Raw genomic sequence first — 20,390 nt, forward strand, 5'->3', positions numbered from 1 at the left:
TCAGTCAAGGGTCACCTGCAAACAATCATCTCACTGCAATTTTTCCTTGAGTTTTTCATACACAACCTGAAGTACTCTCTTTAGCCTTTGCAGAGTACTCCCTTTTTTGGGGCAGTTCTGGACACGGTGGCATTCAAAGCTTTTCCACCCAAGCACGGAACCTGGGAGAACTGGGATATATGATCCAGATGTTTTGGAACCCATCTTACTTCTGGCCTCGATGATTGAGGTTCTTTGGCCTCCTGGCTTCCTGTTTCCTACTAGTGCCTAATGCCTGTTGGCACGAGGGATCTACTCTGGAAGCTCGACTTTCAATGGGCTCTGCACTTAGGGCAAAATTAGGCCAACCATTGGTCTGTCAGACGAGATGACCCAAGGCTAAACGATACCAACTAAACTTGCAGTAGCTAGTTCTTCCTACACGATCCAGAGCACCCAATGGTAACGGATGCATCAGCTCATGCCTGAAGAAACCATCATGATGAGGTGGAGTTTAAAGGCACCGTATCAATCTTCTGGAGCTGCGTGCCATCAAGTCAGTTCTTAAAACCGTTCTACCTTACATTAAGGGCAGCCCTGCACAAGTTCTGAAGGAAAGAAAATCTCCATGTGCTATTGCAACAAAAAGGGTGGTGTTGGGTCACACGATGTGCCAGGAAAGTGGTAGGGAATGGGGTCGAGGTCATGGTGCTGGCTGGATCCACATGAGAGCTCCTCAACTGTCAACTATCCGGAAGGGTGCATGAAGAGCTCAGCAAACTTTACATAGACAATCATAAGCGACATAGGCCCAGACATAGTTTTGGGGTTATTCAACCAGTGGGGCATGCCTTTAGTAGCTCTTTTGTTCATCAACAAAACTCATTGTCAAGCTTTTTGTGCTCTAGAGTTTTTGCCTCAAGGTTCCTTTGGAGACACACCCTGCCATGTGTGCGACTCTGGCCTTGTCTATGTATTTCCCCTTGTGTGCAGAAGAAGTTCAGGAACCAACGCGCTCCACTGATTTGACAGGCAGGACTAGTCTTGGAGGGTTCATAGATCTACTGAGTCAGAATGTCTACAACCCAACTCAAACTACTTATTTTGGAAGATCTGCTGACAGGGCAAGGTTCTCAACTGGAAACTTCCACAACCTACACCTCCATGAACAATGAGTAAGCAGAACGGCTAAGCTGTTTCCATCTAAGGATGTGACGGATATCATATTAGCTGCTTGCTGTCCGTCTACGAATTCAAACTACTCTGAACATTTGGTAAAAATTGTGGCATGGTGAGAGAACTTTCAGGTCGATCCACTCCAGGCTAAGCTTTCTGGTGTAATTCTGTTTGCCTAGTTCTTGGCCCGGCAACAGTGAAGGTTATTTAACGGCCCTTGAAGCCTTTGTATGTTCACATGCATAGTCCTCGGTGTTCAAGTCACCAGCTAGGAGTTTTCTTGAAAGTGTTTTTCCTTCTGCTTGCCTTTTGTTATACCACAGTGCCTCTTAATCTGTTTACTTAATTTGCAAGCCTTCCGACCCTATACACAGCTGTACTTTGAAGCAACTGACCCACAGGCAGTCCTCTGCATTACAATTAGTTCTATGCGCCATGTACAACCACAGTAAGCCACCTTCTTTCCTGACAAGCTGTTGCAGACCCTGACATCATTTCTGCCAAAGATGAGGGTCACCTATACAACTCAGGCAGTCCATCACACTATGCTTTCTTCTCTCCACCACATTCCTATAAGCAGGCGGAAAGTCATCATCAGTTGGACCATTAGAGAGACCTTAGCTTTTACATCAATCAGGCTAAAGAAACGTAACCGGTTGACCAAATTTTCGTAGGGTTGCCACTGTTAGGGGCAGTCAAGAAATGGACAATAGCCAGATGGATCATTCTGGGCATAAAAATGTACTATGCCCGGCCGATAGGGAGCCTCATGAGTGACTCTTAGTCACACGCAACCAGAGCAAAGGCTGCCACTACACCACTGCTAAGGATGTTGTAATGCAGGACATCATCTGGAAGTTGGCTACATGCCCACCTGTCCACACCTTTACCAAGCATTAATTACGTGCCTCTTAAGTCTACAGGTAGGGCCATTTTGCTAGTTCTGTCTTTCAGAACTTCCTGGTGCGGCACCCTCCCCTCAAACCTTCCGCCTTTAGAGGTGTACTGCTTGGTATCTATTTAATAAGGGTTAGGACATTGCACTTAAAAGTATCCATCAAAATAACTTGTTGCTTACGATCTGGAAAGCGGCTGCTGATAAGATACTCATACAACAGAATATTCAACAACCTTCCCCCTCACCTTTCTTTGGTGTGGACCTCTAAATGTTAATTAGGTTCCACGTCAGTGTCTGCACACTGTCACAATTTTAAACTACTGCTGCACTCCCTGTTGAGAAGCACAGAACATGGTTTTTGTTATAAGACGTCAGCACAGAGGGGTCACCCCTATCATATGGCTTTGTACTGTTGATGAAGAGGAGGGCTGGAGCTGCAGGAGATAAACAGTACCACCTATGAGCCCTTGGAAGCAATTCATGGAAAATTTCCAGTACCATTTTGGTATCTTGGGGAATTCAAAAGGTGAGTAATCTGCAGTTACATCATCTACCAGAAAGAGTGTTACCACAGGCATGTAACTGGTTTGTTTTTATGAAGACTGCCTCCATCTCAGTGCACCTAAAAAGGTGAGCAAGAGCTTCACTCTTAAGATATTTTTTGTACTTTCCCATCTCTCCCTGCATTTGTTGTAGATAAAAGCTGAGACCATCTCTCCCCATATTCATAGTAGACAAAAGCTGAGAGACCATTCACAGCTCCCTCTAATGGCATTCTGTTAGATTATTTTGTGTAATCAGTACATGCTTTTCATGTTTTAAGAAAGAACATTCATCCAATATATGCTTTCATTGGGAATGCAATTAACCATCTAATGTCTGTCAATGCATCAATGATATCCCCTTTTATACAGCAAATATTTATATCCCCAACATAAGAGGGTGGAACCAGTGTTAGGGATTGGGGGTGCTAAGAGATAAGATGGGAGGAGGGAGGACTAAACACAAGTCTGACTTTTCAAGATCAGGAACAGACTACCTCAAGAGATTAGGAAACCTACATTTCCGTGGGCAGCGTAACGCTTCAAGTAGAAATCGAGGCACACAATACTATAGATTGAAACAAGCTGTCCCAGACATTAAAAAGACCAAGTCATGGTCTTATTTCTGTAAGGTAGTATTCTTTTTTTTCTGGTTTTGGCTTTGTTGGTTAAAAAAGGTAGAATATTCAAATTTTGATCTCATCCTTTATACCCCAAATGGGCAAGCAAATTACATGGGACAAATAAGGTCATTAATCATGAACTTGCGTGCTTACGCATAAGGTCTCATGTTGTTCAAGCCATTTCTGTGTCTTGTTAGAAGCTATTGTGGGGGGGGATGGGGGGATCCTTAACGGAACCTTGAGCTTCTTTTATTTAGCAAAAAAAAAAAAAGTTTACAAACGTTTTATGAGGCAAAGCAGTAAAAACCAAGACACTGTTCAATAAAAAGGCATCCAATTGTGGATAGAAAAAAATAAGCACTATGGCATTTTTTGCAGCTTTTAGATGTGAGAGATAATGTGATGCCTTTTAAAGGTCGAGGAAAATAATTAACTATGACAGTGTTTAGATTTTACTAGCAAAAGAAAAATAGGTAAAATTCATGGGAAAGCCTTAGGATATCAAAAATTAATTTTCCGATTGTCTTGTAGTTCGCTTAATGCCACATGCAAAATATTGTTATCTTACGGAAAAAAGGTGCCCACCAGGCTGAACTATTGAAAAAAAAATAGACATTGCAGAGAGGGTAAAAAAAAAAAAACTCACAAAAGCCTCTTTGGATCTCCTACACCTGTAGAGATCTTGAAAATGCAAGGAATAGTTTTAAAGCAGCTTTAGAAATTATTTGATGGAAAATAGTAAAATGAGTAAGACATGAAACTGCAGCCAGACCGACTTCAGAAGATATGCAATGCAAATGAAAAACAGGATACAAGGCCAATCAGACAAAACTGCATATTGTTTTCTAGGGGTTAAAGGACAGTGGATTCATGCATAAACGTAATTTGGATGTTATGAATACTTTTATACTACTCCCGTAAGGGAAACAGTAAAGTACAGATTGAAATGATGTGCAGAATGAGAATTGGATATGCAACGGTACTGGATGCATATCAAAAGCGCGCCAGTTTAACACCTAGTATTATTAAAATATCGGAGTCAGAAGTGGATCTAAGCAGCTGCACAAAATGAAGGAACTAGCAACATAAACAGGATGGTTCTATTTTAAGTATATGCGTTATTTGAAATGCTTAATATTGATTCTACAGAGTACATTCCAAGAGAGGCACGACATTCAAAGCAACACCACCAAGAACATGTAAAGTCTGCATAAGAACCACAACCCAGGAGACTAAATACACATGGTTCATCACAGAATAGGCAAGTGGTACAAATACTGAAATATATTTAAGAATGTAAACAAACTGCAGGGGTAAAGGTAAAAGAAAATGTATTCACAGAAACGTTGGTGGACTGAAAAAACGCCCTTATAAAAAGAAAGTTCAGGTAAAACTAAAACAAATTGGGACTGGACAAGCAAAAACAAATAGTCACCAGTGACACAGTAAAGTAAGGTTAAACCCTGCAAAATGTAAGAAGTTAAACTGGCAGACTGCGTGGATTTATGTGAGGCTGTGTTAAGTGCGGCATAAATAAGAAACAGGGTACTTCCATAGCTTCATTCAATAGCAGGCAAATTCAGTCATGTCTTGCCCCTTAAATTTAGTTGTATTTTATTCACTATTCCTCATGAGGCATTAAGTATCTCTTGCACACTTCGGGATCACCTGTAAAGAGGCACAACTTTCTCTGGTCATGGCAATATTACTGGTAAATTTACGTCTTTCAAGACCCACCGATCAGGAGAAGGAAATAACAGAAATATGAAAAGGGGGGGGGGGGGGGGGGGGGGGGGGGTATTGCTTGATCCCATCTCACCTAGAACCTTGGGCACCGTTACTGATGGCAACGTGGTCAACCGAGTGACCCTGCAAATGTTTTCAATAACTATGGGAATGCTGCAGCAAGAAGTTACCTACCAGTTGTTTACAGAATGGTGAAGCCAGTTCAGGTTGACTTCTGCCACCTAGAGTGTCACATTCTTTTTTCGGGCAGATGAAATCTGCTATTTTCAAGAAATACCCTAACGACCCCATACTGGCACATTAAAAGAGTATGGCATGGCAACACACAACACAAAATGCCAACAATGCGTGCTAACATAAAACTGCCTTTACTATGTGACTACCTTTCCTGCGTACTTAAAATGTATCTGTCTTTCGGAGTGAAAGTCTGCTACAAGGCTAAGATACAGAATACTAAATCTAACGTGCCTTTTAGCAATGAAGTCACAGCAAGGTCATTAAAATACTTAATTTTAAAGGATTAACACGCCCATCTGAGTCAATACAAAGATATGTCCAAATGGAAATACAGATGAGGAACACGAAACAGACAAGTGCGGCTACCAAATATATATATGGCAAAAAGTCTACCATGCAGTATATATACTTTGAATTATTGCCAGTTTTGGTATCTCTCAGACACATGTGCGGTATATTAAAAAAAGAAATAAAAAAATAAAAAAAATAAAAAAAATAAACCTTTCCTAAGGTTTTGCATGAGCCACAAAGGATGTTGTATCGTAACCTTTAATATATTGGACATCATTTTTTTTTTTTTCTTTTACAGCTCCAATTAGGTTCAACTGTCAAAATGGTTTAACAAAACATAAAAAGGCCTTTCTAAACACGTATGCAAGACATGTAAAGGTTATAAAGATTTCCAGATACGTATTTAAGATATCATATCACTGTGTTTTGTTATGGTTGATAACAAAATGACTGTTAGAACAGCAAAAAAAAAAAACAGATAACAGTGAACTATGAAAATAATTGTAATGTACACAATGCACCTTGTACATTCTTTTCAGATAATAACGTAAAGAGCAGCAGAGCTCCCTATGGAGCACAGGACGATAGAAGAAACTTCCTAAGGCATTGTATCCCAACCTGTGGTCCGGGGACCCATGGGGGTCCACAAACCCTTCTCAGGGGGTCCGCGACTGCTTAGAGAATTAAATAATATTAACAGATTAGGTCCACAGCTTTAAGTAATGACTCAGTGGGGGGTCACCACATTCCAATATTGATTCAGTGGGGGTCCCCGGTTTCCAGTAATGATAAAGTGGGGGGGTCCACAGAAGTCAAAAGGTGGGGATCCACTGTCCTAAGGCACAAAGAACTACAGGTGGCTGACCTCTTCCCGTGTGAGATTTGCACAATTCTTGCGGGAGCAATTTTACAACTAAAACAGGCCATATTCTGCATCCACCAACTGTGGAGACTATTAACAACTGTTCAGAAGCTACAGGTGTCAATACTTGATTCTTGGAGGTAAGCAACTGAGGTTAAACCAAAGAGAAAGATGCCAAATCCTGCACAAAGGCAAAAGAGAAATTGGAAATCAAACAAAACTGTTCTCAGGCACCTATGTATCAAAATTCACGTAATAGTAACACATTATCAGAGAATTTACAAATATTTCGATGCAAAACTCATTTAACATCTTCAAAATAGATTTAAGTTGTATCTTCCTTGAGTACCCATTAACTTATCTGGTTCGAATGACCTGACCCAGAAAGGACGGCAAGTTAGCTCAGTGAGCAATGCACTTGTACAGACACTTTCAGGACAGTGTCTACCACAGAAGTGATGGACTCCCGTTAATACATTAGAGTGATAACATGACTGCTGTTAAGCTGTATTTTTAATACAAACCTTTTCTGCGCATGCATGGTTTTCACTTTCTACCAAGAAACAGGTAGACTGAATCAAAACCTGGGTACCAAGATAGCCATTAACTGCACAAATTAATTGCATTAGGATTTACTGCATGCAAATGAATGTGGGGTGTATATCCTTAAACTTAGGACTAGTGTTGACTGGGTGTCTATGTCCTAATAACAGCATAATAATTTGCAATTAGACATGGTTTTAAATGTCGGTCAATAAATTGGAACTGCTACCAACTCAATCTTTCTTCAAAATGACAATGACCTAAACTAGCACCTGTGCAAAAGGCTGTGAAAATTATATTAGCACTGCTTTATTTCATAACGAGATGTGCAGTGTCAGTAACAGTCCTCAGGTCATCATATGCTTCACTGAAAAATGCAAAGGAAGATCTATTGAGCTAACCACCACCATCTGGATTCTTAAGTCAATAGCATTGAATCTTCTTTGTTCCCTCCAAGGCCAGTATTAACAGAGGATTACAAATTGTCTTGTCCATGCTACTGCAATGGGCACCATCACTCTTCTAACATTTGAGTGTGTGTATATAGCAAAAAGACTACATGACACTGTGGATATACCACAGACTACTTAAGGACAGCCAACATGATCAGGTATTTGGGAGCCCTCGAGATTAATGCAATTTTTAGGTCGCAGCCTACCAGACAACACAGCTATCTGCTTTGCTAAAGACATCTTAGGGACTTTTAGAAAGTTGACCTAGGAATGCAATCCCCTCGTTGATTACCATTGATTTTGCAGTTTGTAACTCACAATTTCTGGCTTTGTTTGCTTTGGGCTTTCAAGGTTCAGTTCGTCCCTCTTGTTGCCTAAACCGTATTTTCTGTATTCTTCCACACGCAGGCTTACTGTAAACAGGCCTTTAAGTTTTGTTCATAGCTCGTCACATTTCTTGGGCAATCAAAGACAGAGGTCAAATATCAGACTGGTGTCTTTCAAGGGCGCTTGTTTACTTTTCTTTCTCTGGCTTCAAAGTGAGAGGATTTATGTGACATTCTTGCTGGATACTGAGGGTAGGAAAGAGTTTTTCTACGACACAACATTTAAAAGAAGTATAAATATTTCAGAATAAATCAGAAAAATTAATGCACAAATGATTTTTTTTATTTTTTTTATTTCTGTAGTGTGTTGGAAACATACTTTAATATGATCAAAACAAATAATTAAACCAGGCGATGCAATTTCCACATGCTACTGACCATTGGTAATGGCAAGTTTTCTTTTATGAGGTCAAGCTACTTTTAGATTCCACTGGGCCCTTCTGGCAGTGGATAAAGAAGAGGTGTTCTGTTTAGTAAGAAACTGAATTAGCAATAAAGATGCCTATAGAACTTATTCTTGTCACATTTGTTCTGTGTTCAGAGACAGCGGTCAAAAGTCAGTTTGTCTTCTTGCAATGAAAATACTTTTCCTTGTGACTGCAGAGTTCCAGGATTTTGTAAAATGAAAGGCTTTTGGTATCAGTTTTTTTTCCTAAAACACAACATTTATATAACTAAGTCAAATTTACAAACATTTCAGTGCTGGAAAAGATAATTTTTTGTACTTCTCTGTTATGAAAAAAATTGTTTAAAAGGATGAGAAAAGAAAAGTCAGAACACTTTACTTGGTGATGTGCAAATGATAAATGTTTTTTGAAACCCAATTTTCACAGATTATTGTTAATACACTATGTAGTTTTATCAGTAAAGCTGAAAGTAAGTGGAAAGGTTTTTGGACATTTCTTGGAAATTTACTGTCTGTAAATGACAGTGTGCTACCACATCATGCTTTAGTAATATATTTATTGAAAGTGAGTGTTTAAACAAACTGAGAAACACTCCTGCCCTGACGGCAAAGCTATTAGTAAACTAAGAGGCACGTCATGCATGGATCATGTTTACCCCATATATGGGCTATATTTATTATACAGGGAGTGCAGAATTATTAGGCAAATGAGTATTTTGACCACATCATCCTCTTTATGCATGTTGTCTTACTCCAAGCTGTATAGGCTCGAAAGCCTACTACCAATTAAGCATATTAGGTGATGTGCATCTCTGTAATGAGAAGGGGTGTGGTCTAATGACATCAACACCCTATATCAGGTGTGCATAATTATTAGGCAACTTCCTTTCCTTTGGCAAAATGGGTCAAAAGAAGGACTTGACAGGCTCAGAAAAGTCAAAAATAGTGAGATATCTTGCAGAGGGATGCAGCACTCTTAAAATTGCAAAGCTTCTGAAGCGTGATCATCGAACAATCAAGCGTTTCATTCAAAATAGTCAACAGGGTCGCAAGAAGCGTGTGGAAAAACCAAGGCGCAAAATAACTGCCCATGAACTGAGAAAAGTCAAGCGTGCAGCTGCCACGATGCCACTTGCCACCAGTTTGGCCATATTTCAGAGCTGCAACATCACTGGAGTGCCCAAAAGCACAAGGTGTGCAATACTCAGAGACATGGCCAAGGTAAGAAAGGCTGAAAGACGACCACCACTGAACAAGACACACAAGCTGAAACGTCAAGACTGGGCCAAGAAATATCTCAAGACTGATTTTTATAAGGTTTTATGGACTGATGAAATGAGAGTGAGTCTTGATGGGCCAGATGGATGGGCCCGTGGCTGGATTGGTAAAGGGCAGAGAGCTCCAGTCCGACTCAGACGCCAGCAAGGTGGAGGTGGAGTACTGGTTTGGGCTGGTATCATCAAAGATGAGCTTGTGGGGCCTTTTCGGGTTGAGGATGGAGTCAAGCTCAACTCCCAGTCCTACTGCCAGTTCCTGGAAGACACCTTCTTCAAGCAGTGGTACAGGAAGAAGTCTGCATCCTTCAAGAAAAACATGATTTTCATGCAGGACAATGCTCCATCACACGCGTCCAAGTACTCCACAGCGTGGCTGGCAAGAAAGGGTATAAAAGAAGGAAATCTAATGACATGGCCTCCTTGTTCACCTGATCTGAACCCCATTGAGAACCTGTGGTCCATCATCAAATGTGAGATTTACAAGGAGGGAAAACAGTACACCTCTCTGAACAGTGTCTGGGAGGCTGTGGTTGCTGCTGCACGCAATGTTGATGGTGAACAGATCAAAACACTGACAGAATCCATGGATGGCAGGCTTTTGAGTGTCCTTGCAAAGAAAGGTGGCTATATTGGTCACTGATTTGTTTTTGTTTTGTTTTTGAATGTCAGAAATGTATATTTGTGAATGTTGAGATGTTATATTGGTTTCACTGGTAATAATAAATAATTGAAATGGGTATATATTTTTTTTTGTTAAGTTGCCTAATAATTATGCACAGTAATAGTCACCTGCACACACAGATATCCCCCTAACATAGCTAAAACTAAAAACAAACTGAAAACTACTTCCAAAAATATTCAGCTTTGATATTAATGAGTTTTTTGGGTTCATTGAGAACATGGTTGTTGTTCAATAATAAAATTAATCCTCAAAAATACAACTTGCCTAATAATTCTGCACTCCCTGTACATGGAGCAAACGTTTAGTGCATTTAATCAAACAAGAGGATTTTTTTTTTTAACAGCAGAAATGCTGAACTCACATAATTGAAGGTAAACTCATATGTGAGAATGAAGGGAAAGGTGACTGTAAAATACAATATTTGCCTATGAACACACAATTTGAGACCTGTTTTAGGGTCAAGTATATTACAGGTGGGTCGAGTAGATTATTCAGTCTACTCGACCTGCAGGTCTAGTAATATTTTTATGATTTTTCAAGGTACGCTCTGTGCACTGTATAGTTTTATTAGTAAAAACTGTATGTCTGTGCAAATGTTAGAGGGTATTTCAACTGAAAAGGTGTTGTTTATATTGGTAATGAACTACCACACCATGAATACTCTGCTCTACATCACTACAAGCTACGCCTCTCTACTCTACCCTCTACCATTCTGTCAATGCACTCTTCCCCACTCTACGATATGTCACTGCACTCTACAGCACACTCCAGTCTAGGCCACACCAATCTACTCTGCAACACTGTACACTACTCCACTTTGCACCACTGCACTCTATGCCAATACACTATGGCAATGCACTGAACTCTAATACTCCGTTCTATGCCCCTGCACTGTACGCTAATCCACTGTATGCCACTCTCTACTCTGCACCACTGCACTCTACACAACTTTACTCTAAGCCATTACAACCTGTGCCACTGCACTCTAATCTGAAACAATCCACTCTGTGCTGCACCCTTCATAACTCCAATGTATGCCACTCTGAGTCCATACTATACCACACCAATACATAACACTATCTGCCACTCCACAACACTACTCGACTCTTTGCAATTCCACTCTACACCACTCTCCTCTATGCTACTAACTTTTAGCCAGGTTGAACAGCAACTACGCTGATGAACAGCATGGCTAAAACACACTGGCAAAGCCAGTGTCTTGCATAGGCGAGACATATTGGCTTTGCCACATGTTGTTAGTAGGGAGTCCCCAATATTCATGATAGGCAAGTGGTACTAAGATAGAAGTCATACCACAATTGCTTTATTTTTAGATTGAAGTGGTCCTGACCTCGCCCTTTTTCAAGTAGCTAAACTCCTTTTGGGGAGATTTTAGGACTTGTGTGCAAAAGATGTAAGTGAGGTAATAACTACGACTCGTGCATGTTGAAAATCCTTGGTGCAACAGTATCCCTGAAAGGGAGGTTTAAACAAATACAAATTTTAATACCTATACAAAACCTCCCTGACTAGGCTCTGTAGACTCTACAAATGCCACACAGGGTATTTTCCCTGATGCAGGTTTTCGAACATGGAATTACATGGCCTGGTGTCCCAGTTTGTACACCGGAGACTGACAACACTTTACTCATAACATGCAGTAGAAACTGGCTTTTACTCAAGACTTGCTAGCTGGGTCTCATGGCCTGGCCTATGACAGCATGGCAAGCATATGTGGAATGCATGATTGCAAAACAGCAGTTCTGGGTGCATTGGAAATGGTCTAACCATCAGAATGACTGACAGTGAGTCTTACATTAGCAAATTGGAACACTGCGGAGTGTGTAGGTTTGAAGGCCATTGGAAACCACTAAAGGAGACCCTTATATTACTTGTGAGGTGATATTAATACCATTTGACCTAGCCATTGGGTGGCGATTCCAATACCATTGGTCCTAGGCTGATATCTCTCTGCCCATAGGCTTATCAACTACCCATGTGAGAACACCGTACCCGAGGGCTTAAATAATAAATTAAAAAAATAAAGACCCAAAAAACCCTTTATGTTGAGTTCCTTATACCACTTAATGTCTCCTAACCTGCGGGGTTATCTGTATGCTAAAAATCAAACAGCTACAAAACTACAAACAGTAATTTCACTGGGAAAGACCTCCGTTAAAAAAAAAAAAAAAGAAGGACTGCATTAAATGCAGTATAAAGAAAGAAAAGAAAAAAAAATTTAGAACCTGCATAGCCAGTCCGAATGGAATTCTGCGCAAAACACAACACGATTGACTGGTTACAGTCTACACAAGTCATGGATAACTGAAAGTTAACTTTCCAATCTCAGGCTTAGCTTTATGGAGGGCATGGCACATTATTCACAAGACGTAGGTAACACCCAAACAATGCCATGTCTTAAGATAAATGATTTGCTACTTTCCTAGGATCGATGCTGCTCCTCTGCCATAGACTATCTCCTATCACACTAGATCGCTTACCCATATTGAACGCAGGTATATTAGAAATGCTATATTTTTATGTACAAAAGGGATTTATTTTTCCATGCCTTTAGCCAACAATGTGTGTAGAATGATAGATGCAGATGCGCACCGTTAGATGAGGGATCAAAAAACGAAATAAAGAACATGTGTTTAACATGATTGTGTTATCCCATTCTTGCCTTTAAAGGGATGGTAGGACTGGGGAAGTAGTCCATCACAAACCAGCTGAGTGGCTCCATGCAGTGTGTTATGTTAACCAAGCCCTGGTTTCTCTGCCAAAAACACTTGTCATGCTGAGACTTTGGCCCAATCAGGGACATAGTGGGGTGTGGTAGAGCGGGACAGGGCAGAGTAGGGTAGACTGGCGTATGGTAAAGTGGGGTATAGAGTGGGATGGGGTAGATAAAGTGTAAGGGTATAGCGGAGTGGAGTAGACTGGAGTGGTGTAGTTTGAGTGGGGGTAGATTGGAGTGGTAGATAGGGGTAGACTATAGTGGCATAGACTGAAGTAGATTGAAGTGGAGTTGGGTAAGTGGTGCAGAGTGGCGCTGAGTGACGTGATATGTCATAGAATGTCAGAGCGGACTGCCATAGAGTGGGATGGCGCAGAGAGAAAGGATGTGGAGTGTAGTATAGTGGAGTGGTGTAGAGTGTTGTAGAATAGAGGAGTGTAGAGTGGTGTAGTGTGGAGCATGCATGGCAGGGTAGCATAGTGCCATAGTAGATGCAAATGGAGGTATACAGAGCATAAATAAGATCGAGTAATGGTGTTTGTACCACAAAAACTAAAAGTCCCCGATGGCTCGAGTTCACCTAAGGTATAGTATCACCTAAGGTATAGTATTCAACTATAGGAAAACAAAACTCTGCAATGATAGGTAAGATCCAGTTGTTTAAATTAGGGCAGAAACAGCCCAACCATTACAACCGATTGCTCCAGAAAAATTCGACTAAAGGCAAGGTATTTTGCTCTGAGCAAAGAAATGAAAAGAGCACTTGCTTGGTATAAATTGCATGCAAATAGCAATAAAGTCAGCAGCAGGGCTGATGGTCCTTTTGACATCAAATTGTTTCCAACATTAGTAACCTAGGATAACCTGTCTAGTTGTTATCAACAAGTTTAGCTATAGAAGCACTAGATCAGCAAACATTAATTTAGATCAAAAGAACAGGGAAGCCCAACGCTGCAGACTTAAATATAAACAATTAACACGAAAACCAGCGAACGGTTAACAAATGGAAAACCCGCACTAAAAGACCAGATTAATCAGACTTAATCAATTACAATATTCATTGGAAAAGTGAGGATTCCTCCATTCAGCTCGAGAAACCAGCAGTTTTCGCGCCTCTTCCGTATTGAATTTCTGAAGACAGCAGGACTGCGCCTACCACGGAAATCAGACATACATCAGAAGGACTATCACCACAGAACAACAGAAACTATCACCACAATGTCGACAAAACGACGAAAAGATCACAGAATATCCCAAAACCACAACTAGGAAAAAGACAGACTTCACTTAGTTAAAACACACACAAGGGTTCAAGTGGAGAGATACAGCTGCTTTGGCACAGAAGGAGAGAGAATGAACATGCAGGTGGTGTTGTCAGACTGTAAAGCCATGGGAGCAATCAAAGCACCTATCAATTCACACCTGTACGCCAGCAGCTCACAGTGACCCCAAGTCACATAAAGAAAGGTCCCCAAATGTGTATCCTCTGGCCTTGCAAAAAAGCACATAAGATACAGTGGCCAACCGTCCCATAGTTTGCAGATTTGTCCTGCAATCGTGGTGCAGTACGGACACCCGTTGTCCGGTACTTTGGTTCCCCTACATCCCTCTCAAACGTCAAACAACTATCACCCTATATCAATCCTTTATCAGCTGTGGAAGATGCACGTACAGGCGGCTAAGAACTGCAGCACAGGGTGAGGGGGCTGCACAATGCAGATTCAAGAACACAATCTGCTTTAGAGCAAAAATACCTGCTGATAAATAGCCCAGAAATGTTATGAATACCCTGCCCCTGGGACCTGTCCTTGGACTATGCCGCTTATGTTTATTTCTTCCATTAAGACGGTTTCCCACTGACGACTTATTGTCAGATCAGTGGACAGAGGCACAGGATCAAACAGGACCATACAAATCATCCAGGACAAACTCGGCGATTTTATCAGGACCAAATAGTTTAAGTTGTAGACATCAGCTCACAGCACACTGCTCCTTGTTACCAGATTACCCATTTACCACCATATTGTATTTTGGTGAATACAGCAGAAAAAAATGGCACGTCTCCCTTCCCCCCGCAACAGTGAGTCCATGTTTTAGCCACAGTCCGACTTGTAGCTTTTATATGGATTCCAGACACTCCCCATATTGCAAAAAAGGTGGACAGAACAACATTTTCAACAAGTTATTGCCCCAAGAGTAAGTAATTTGGCAAAATGGGAGGTCGGTAAAAAAAAATAACTTAGTTACTGGTCCTAAGTTTCCAACTAGTCCAACAGACTGCAATTGAGCTACAGCGATTCACAACGGGAATGTGAAACAGTTGCTCTTCCCAAGAGAATGTCACTGTATTGCGAACCTGCCTAGCTTCAGAATACAGTGTTCGTTCCCATCGTATTTGGTGAACTGGTAAAGATTGGATGAGATGTCAAGCATCCTAGATCAATGGCTAAAAAAAAACAAAAAAAAAAAAACAATTTTCCAGCTAGACCAGGTTGTGTAGCATTAAGTAGTTATAGGCCAGTGTGTGTGGTAGATGATAGACACTATTTACCAAAAGTGTTCCCATTTAGATACAAAGCTGATCCTTTTTAGGTCAAATGCGCAAGCGCCTGGACCCGTTGTACGTATTGTGGGCTTTTGCCTATGTCCACCTCACACTCCTCACTCATTCGTTTGTAGGTTTGCCTTTCAAAAATCACTTGATGTCATTTGCAAATGCTTTGAGTTTGTCCTGCCTTGCAGACTGACTGTTAAATGGATTATTGCACGGTTGCCAATATACATCAGCGTGCGCAAAATACTATTTGTATGCGATCCGTGGCATATCGTAAAGTTGGAAACCAGCCTTTGGAGTAGTAATCATAGAGTTGTCCAGCTACCTAGTTCAAAAACGTGATTCTGTCATTTAGTTTATGTTTCTGCTTTGCATTCTGGGAATTGTAGTTGTACTTTTATAACGTGATACAAGCTGTAAACCAGCCCTTAGAGGAGTATACGTAGAGTTGCCCAGCTCCCTAGTTCGATGCGCGATTCACTCATTTAGTTTATGTTTCTGCTTTGCATTCTGGGACTTGTAGTTTTATTTTTATAACTTGATACAAGCTACGAATACAAAGCAGAAACCTGACTAGATGAACTAGACACGTTTGAGTCTGTGAAACTTGAGTTGTGTGTGAGTGAATTTATTAAACTAACCGAGGAGCGCTTACAGTTGATTATGCTCTACAATGGTCAATATTTTATAACTAATATTTCAGTTCAAGACGGAGGATCACTAATATTGTGTGAGATGGCTCTCCTGAAGTGTGTGAAAAATCATGGGCATTTTGTTTGACTCCCCAGGCTGTAGTAAATGTACAGTGATCCAGTAAGTACACATTCTTGGAGTACAATTATTTATTAATTGCCTCACAGGCAAAATCACCTGTACCAGCTGCCAAGTAATTATGTTTTGCACCTGGGAGTAGTTTGTGTTTTAAGAGCCTTGTTTAAAAAACTAATCAAGTAGGCCTACTAGGCCCTTAGTTACATGCAGGGCCACTGGAATTATGAGGCAGAAAGGACAAAAATATGCAGTAGGGTTGACCAATTAATGTAACAAGAGAAGCCAGTTATGCATTTACAATGCCAATAGCTTTAATTCAAGTAAATGCAAGACCTATTGCATTGCAAATGCTTATTTAAATGTGCTTCTCAAATCCTGCAGTAGCCAGCAGTCAAGTCTTACTCCAGGTGGTGGTAAAGGGAGAACTCAGTAAGCATAGTAATCACACTCAATAAGATCAATCTCTAGCTGAGTTGTGTCTTCGAAGATAACTATTTAGAGAAGGTGGATTTAGCATGGAACCCCGCAAATAGGCTATGAGATTCAGTCACCAAACATCTTATGCTTCTGCACACGCAAGGCATCCCAAGAAGTGACCATACACATTATGTTCTGGCTTGCATGCCATCCTCACTTTTAGCCCTCTGGTTTGCATGGAGTTACAAAAATCCTTTCTCCTCCCCCTGCCTGTACACAGACTTGGTTGGGAATTAAGGAGAGCACCACACAAACAAGCATCACATTCATCCCAAACTCCTAGCCTGTGTACACATACAGCCAGTGATAACTTCCTTGCCACTCCTCCCACAACTTAACACCTACACCAGCATCAAGAAAGCACAATATGCCACATCACTTAAAGAGTTCACCTACTAATCAAACGACACACTTATGAGGACTACAAAAAGCCCTCCACCTGTTGCTCCTTTCATGTTCCTATGACCTACCTCTTGTTCTTCCAACTCACCCGAGACCAAATTTCCCTGTTCCTCTATTGCTCTCTACTTCAAAGAAGGCCACTTACAACTAGCTGAGATCCTCCACTCACACTAATCCATCTCAGGTTTCCTATGCTTGTCACAATCAAGTTTATTAATTGATTTTGACTTCTCCTGAGGTCTGCAGTCATAAGATTATTAAAAAATTTGTAACCTACATAATCATATAAATTATCCAAATACATTCAATATCTTATTCATAAATCCATATGATATTTCTGCCATTTAATAAGCAAGAGCAAAACATTTTAAAGAACTGTACACTTTAAAACGCACAAATTCATTTGCAGCAAAACGTTATTTTTTTTTTATTAAAGAATGCAAATATTTATTTCCAGTCTCTTTCAGTGCTGGACATAAGTGTAAAACGGGAAACATATTTTGATCTACATTGTAACAGGTTGCAAGTAGGAGATATTTTGTGATTCTTATTCATAATTGCAAAGCACTGTTTTGTCACAATAGTAGAAGTTGTGAAGGATCAACGTTTCAGAAATAAGTCTTCATTGTGTGTTTAAACTCTACAATGGCCTACTACTACACTACAAAACTCACTCATTTAATTAATCCTCTAAATCAAGAAAGTCGAATAAGTATTCTTGTTCAGTGCTTTGCTTCCCATAAAGTCTGCTGTTACCACTTTCAAAATAAAACCAACTGCTAAGTCACCCATTGCTGTACTGTAGACGGAGCACTCCCCCATCTCTGAAAATGTCCTACACTTCAAGTATTAGGAAACTGAACTATTTTCCAAGTCAAAATATTACACTTTTTTTTTTTAGTGTAACAGTGATGGAATACATCATGGGGCCGAGAAAGTCTATAACCATCAGTAATAACTGGAAAAAAATGAAATAAATAAAGCAACCCAAAAAAATAAGCAAACTTTCAGCACAGTGTGTTTTCAAGTTGTCTTTATTTGCATTCGACATTTTCTTCTGTATGAAGTGATTTTGGTATCTCGCCATGAACCATTATTTGGAGACTGTCACTGTCTGCGATCTCGTTCATCCTCCAAAACAAAATGCCTCAAGCGATAAAATGCACTCCTCTGCCAAATCAATGTCCGTCTCTATTGCATTAAAATTGAATTATCTTAAAAATACCCTGCATAAAAGTTTTAAATAGTTGGGCCGGGGCTCTGCTGGTAACAGCCTTTGAAAGCGACGCAATGAAACTGGGACTCGGCCTTTGCTGCATGGGATACATTAGCGGCAGGCTGTACACTTGGTGAGTTAACATCATAGGTAGTCTTTCCAGGCCAGAGCCACCCTGCGCAGATAGCTTGCTAACGCAGTCATATCACTACTTCGATAGTCATCATTATTAGCACAACTGCCACGAGCAAAAGACTGCAATGGTACGACCTCTTAATTCAAAAATATTAGCACTCGTCAAAACGAGGGTAAATCACATTTCGGCTCCCTACAACGACTGCACGGTGGTTCAAACGAGTACCTCTGTTTGCATCTGGTTTCTATTACCCCGTGATTTATAATTAAGTCCTAGGGTGCGCAGTCGCACTGTGAAATATGCATCGGTGGCCTCGTCTCTTTCCTTATTACTTTTACCATCTGTGCAAAGCACCCTCTCAATAGCCAATATAAGACCAAATGCAGAAGAGGACGATCGTGCAAATTTGTAAAGCTGAGGGAGTTTCGCCACAGACCTAAAGTCTGCACTAACGGACGTCAGTCGCGAACCCTGGCTTGCCCTTTGCGGCCCCTGGCCTCAGAGGAGGCAAATTCAGTGACAGGAACACAGCGGCAGCTCGTCCTTATGGGCGGCAGTTGGGGCTCCACTGTGTTTTCTGTCATTTTTTATTACACTAAGTGAATAATAACACATTCACGGTTAGTGTAATAAACATGGAACACAATCAGCTGGAATATGCCCTTCCAATGCAGGCGAGTAAAAGATTGTGAGAGTTATGCAAGAGTGAATTTGTGTGTGTGTGTGTGTGAGTGTGAGGGTGGAGGTTAAAGGGCATGTGACGTCACTCCCTGGCATTTTGGGGAATTGAGGTCCGTGGCGAACATGCTGCGGGTTCGATGTCTCGTGCGTATCTTAATGCAGCACAGCTGGGCAAATGCCTGGGATCGTCCCAGTAAATCTGCACAATGGCATCCAAAGGAAGAGAGCTCCTTCACTTTCACGAAGTTCCTCTCCCTGTGCTTCTCGATTGAAAGCGGCAGGTGGGGCGGCACAGATTAGTGCAAGGAAGTCCTAGCTCATCTTGGGCGGACTAGTTAATGGGTCCTGTAGGACCTGGGGGGGCGGGGTTGCATTTGAGCAGATCACACCAGATTCCCACATCTCTTAGTATCTACTCAAATCCTCGAGAGGGTTTCAGACAGACTCACTCCCATGAGCCTTGCAGCTCCCCCCCCCCCAACATCCCCATCATCTTGCTCCACATCCCCCCCCCCCCCCAAGCCTCAGACAGACCCCTCCCAGCACTCACCAAGGGTCGAACTCATGGATGATGCTCTCGAAGCGTATGACAGCGAAGAGCCTGGAGCTGAAGCCGGCCAGCCAGGCCAAGAAGAGGATGGTGAAGGAGAGCAGGGACTGCCAGCCCGCCGGCTGCGAAAGTCCCCCGGCCAGGGCCCCTGCAGAAGAGGAGCTGCCCCCGGGGGCCCGGCCGGAGGAGTTAGAGGCGGCAGCTCCCTTCTGCGGCCGGCTCTCCTGAGTCGCCAGCTCCGCCATCCTTGAACCCGGGGCGGCGGTGTCGGACCCGCCGTCGCGTGCGAGCCGCTTCCCTCCGCTAACGGCCCCGCGTGCGCTCACGGCGCCGGCTCCAACGGCCACGGCCGCGCGCTCCCCCGGCTGTCTCTCCAGCCACCAGTAGGACTCCACCGGCTTCCCGTCAGCATCACACACCGACGAGGCCGGGGAAGAGGGGCGAGACCGGGGAGCGGGAGCGAGGCGCTCCGCCGATAGGGAATGACATCTCCTCGGACAGGAGACGGGGGCGAGGAAAGGGGTGGAGTCAAGGGCAACAGAGTGGTCTCACGCGCAGCGAGTTAAGACATAGAAGAGAGCCAAGACGTGACGTATGATGTTATCGAACTCTTAACACGGCGGCCATATTTAAGTAATGTAAGCAACCCAACGTTGACAGGGCTAGGCACTTCGAAATATAGTTAATTCACATAGTTTAGCATTTTTGCCTATCGGGGCAACAACTAAGGATGGTATTTTATCAATTTTATTGTTAGAAAACTATC

General features: G+C 41.8%; 1 protein-coding gene across 1 annotated transcript in view; it reads right to left on the reverse strand.

The window, feature by feature from the left end:
- STT3B (STT3 oligosaccharyltransferase complex catalytic subunit B) overlaps positions 1–20,161 on the reverse strand; it is a 213,079-nt gene extending 192,918 nt beyond the window's left edge. Inside the window, exon 1 of the mRNA XM_069212000.1 lies at positions 19,625–20,161. Within this exon, the coding sequence (XP_069068101.1) occupies positions 19,625–19,869 (245 nt within the window). The 5' untranslated portion in view covers positions 19,870–20,161. The remainder of the gene's footprint in view (positions 1–19,624) is intronic.
- Positions 20,162–20,390: the final 229 nt, after the last annotated feature.

The sequence above is a fragment of the Pleurodeles waltl genome, chromosome 10 (genome assembly GCF_031143425.1).
Source record: "Pleurodeles waltl isolate 20211129_DDA chromosome 10, aPleWal1.hap1.20221129, whole genome shotgun sequence".
NCBI classification, from domain to species: domain Eukaryota; kingdom Metazoa; phylum Chordata; class Amphibia; order Caudata; family Salamandridae; genus Pleurodeles; species Pleurodeles waltl.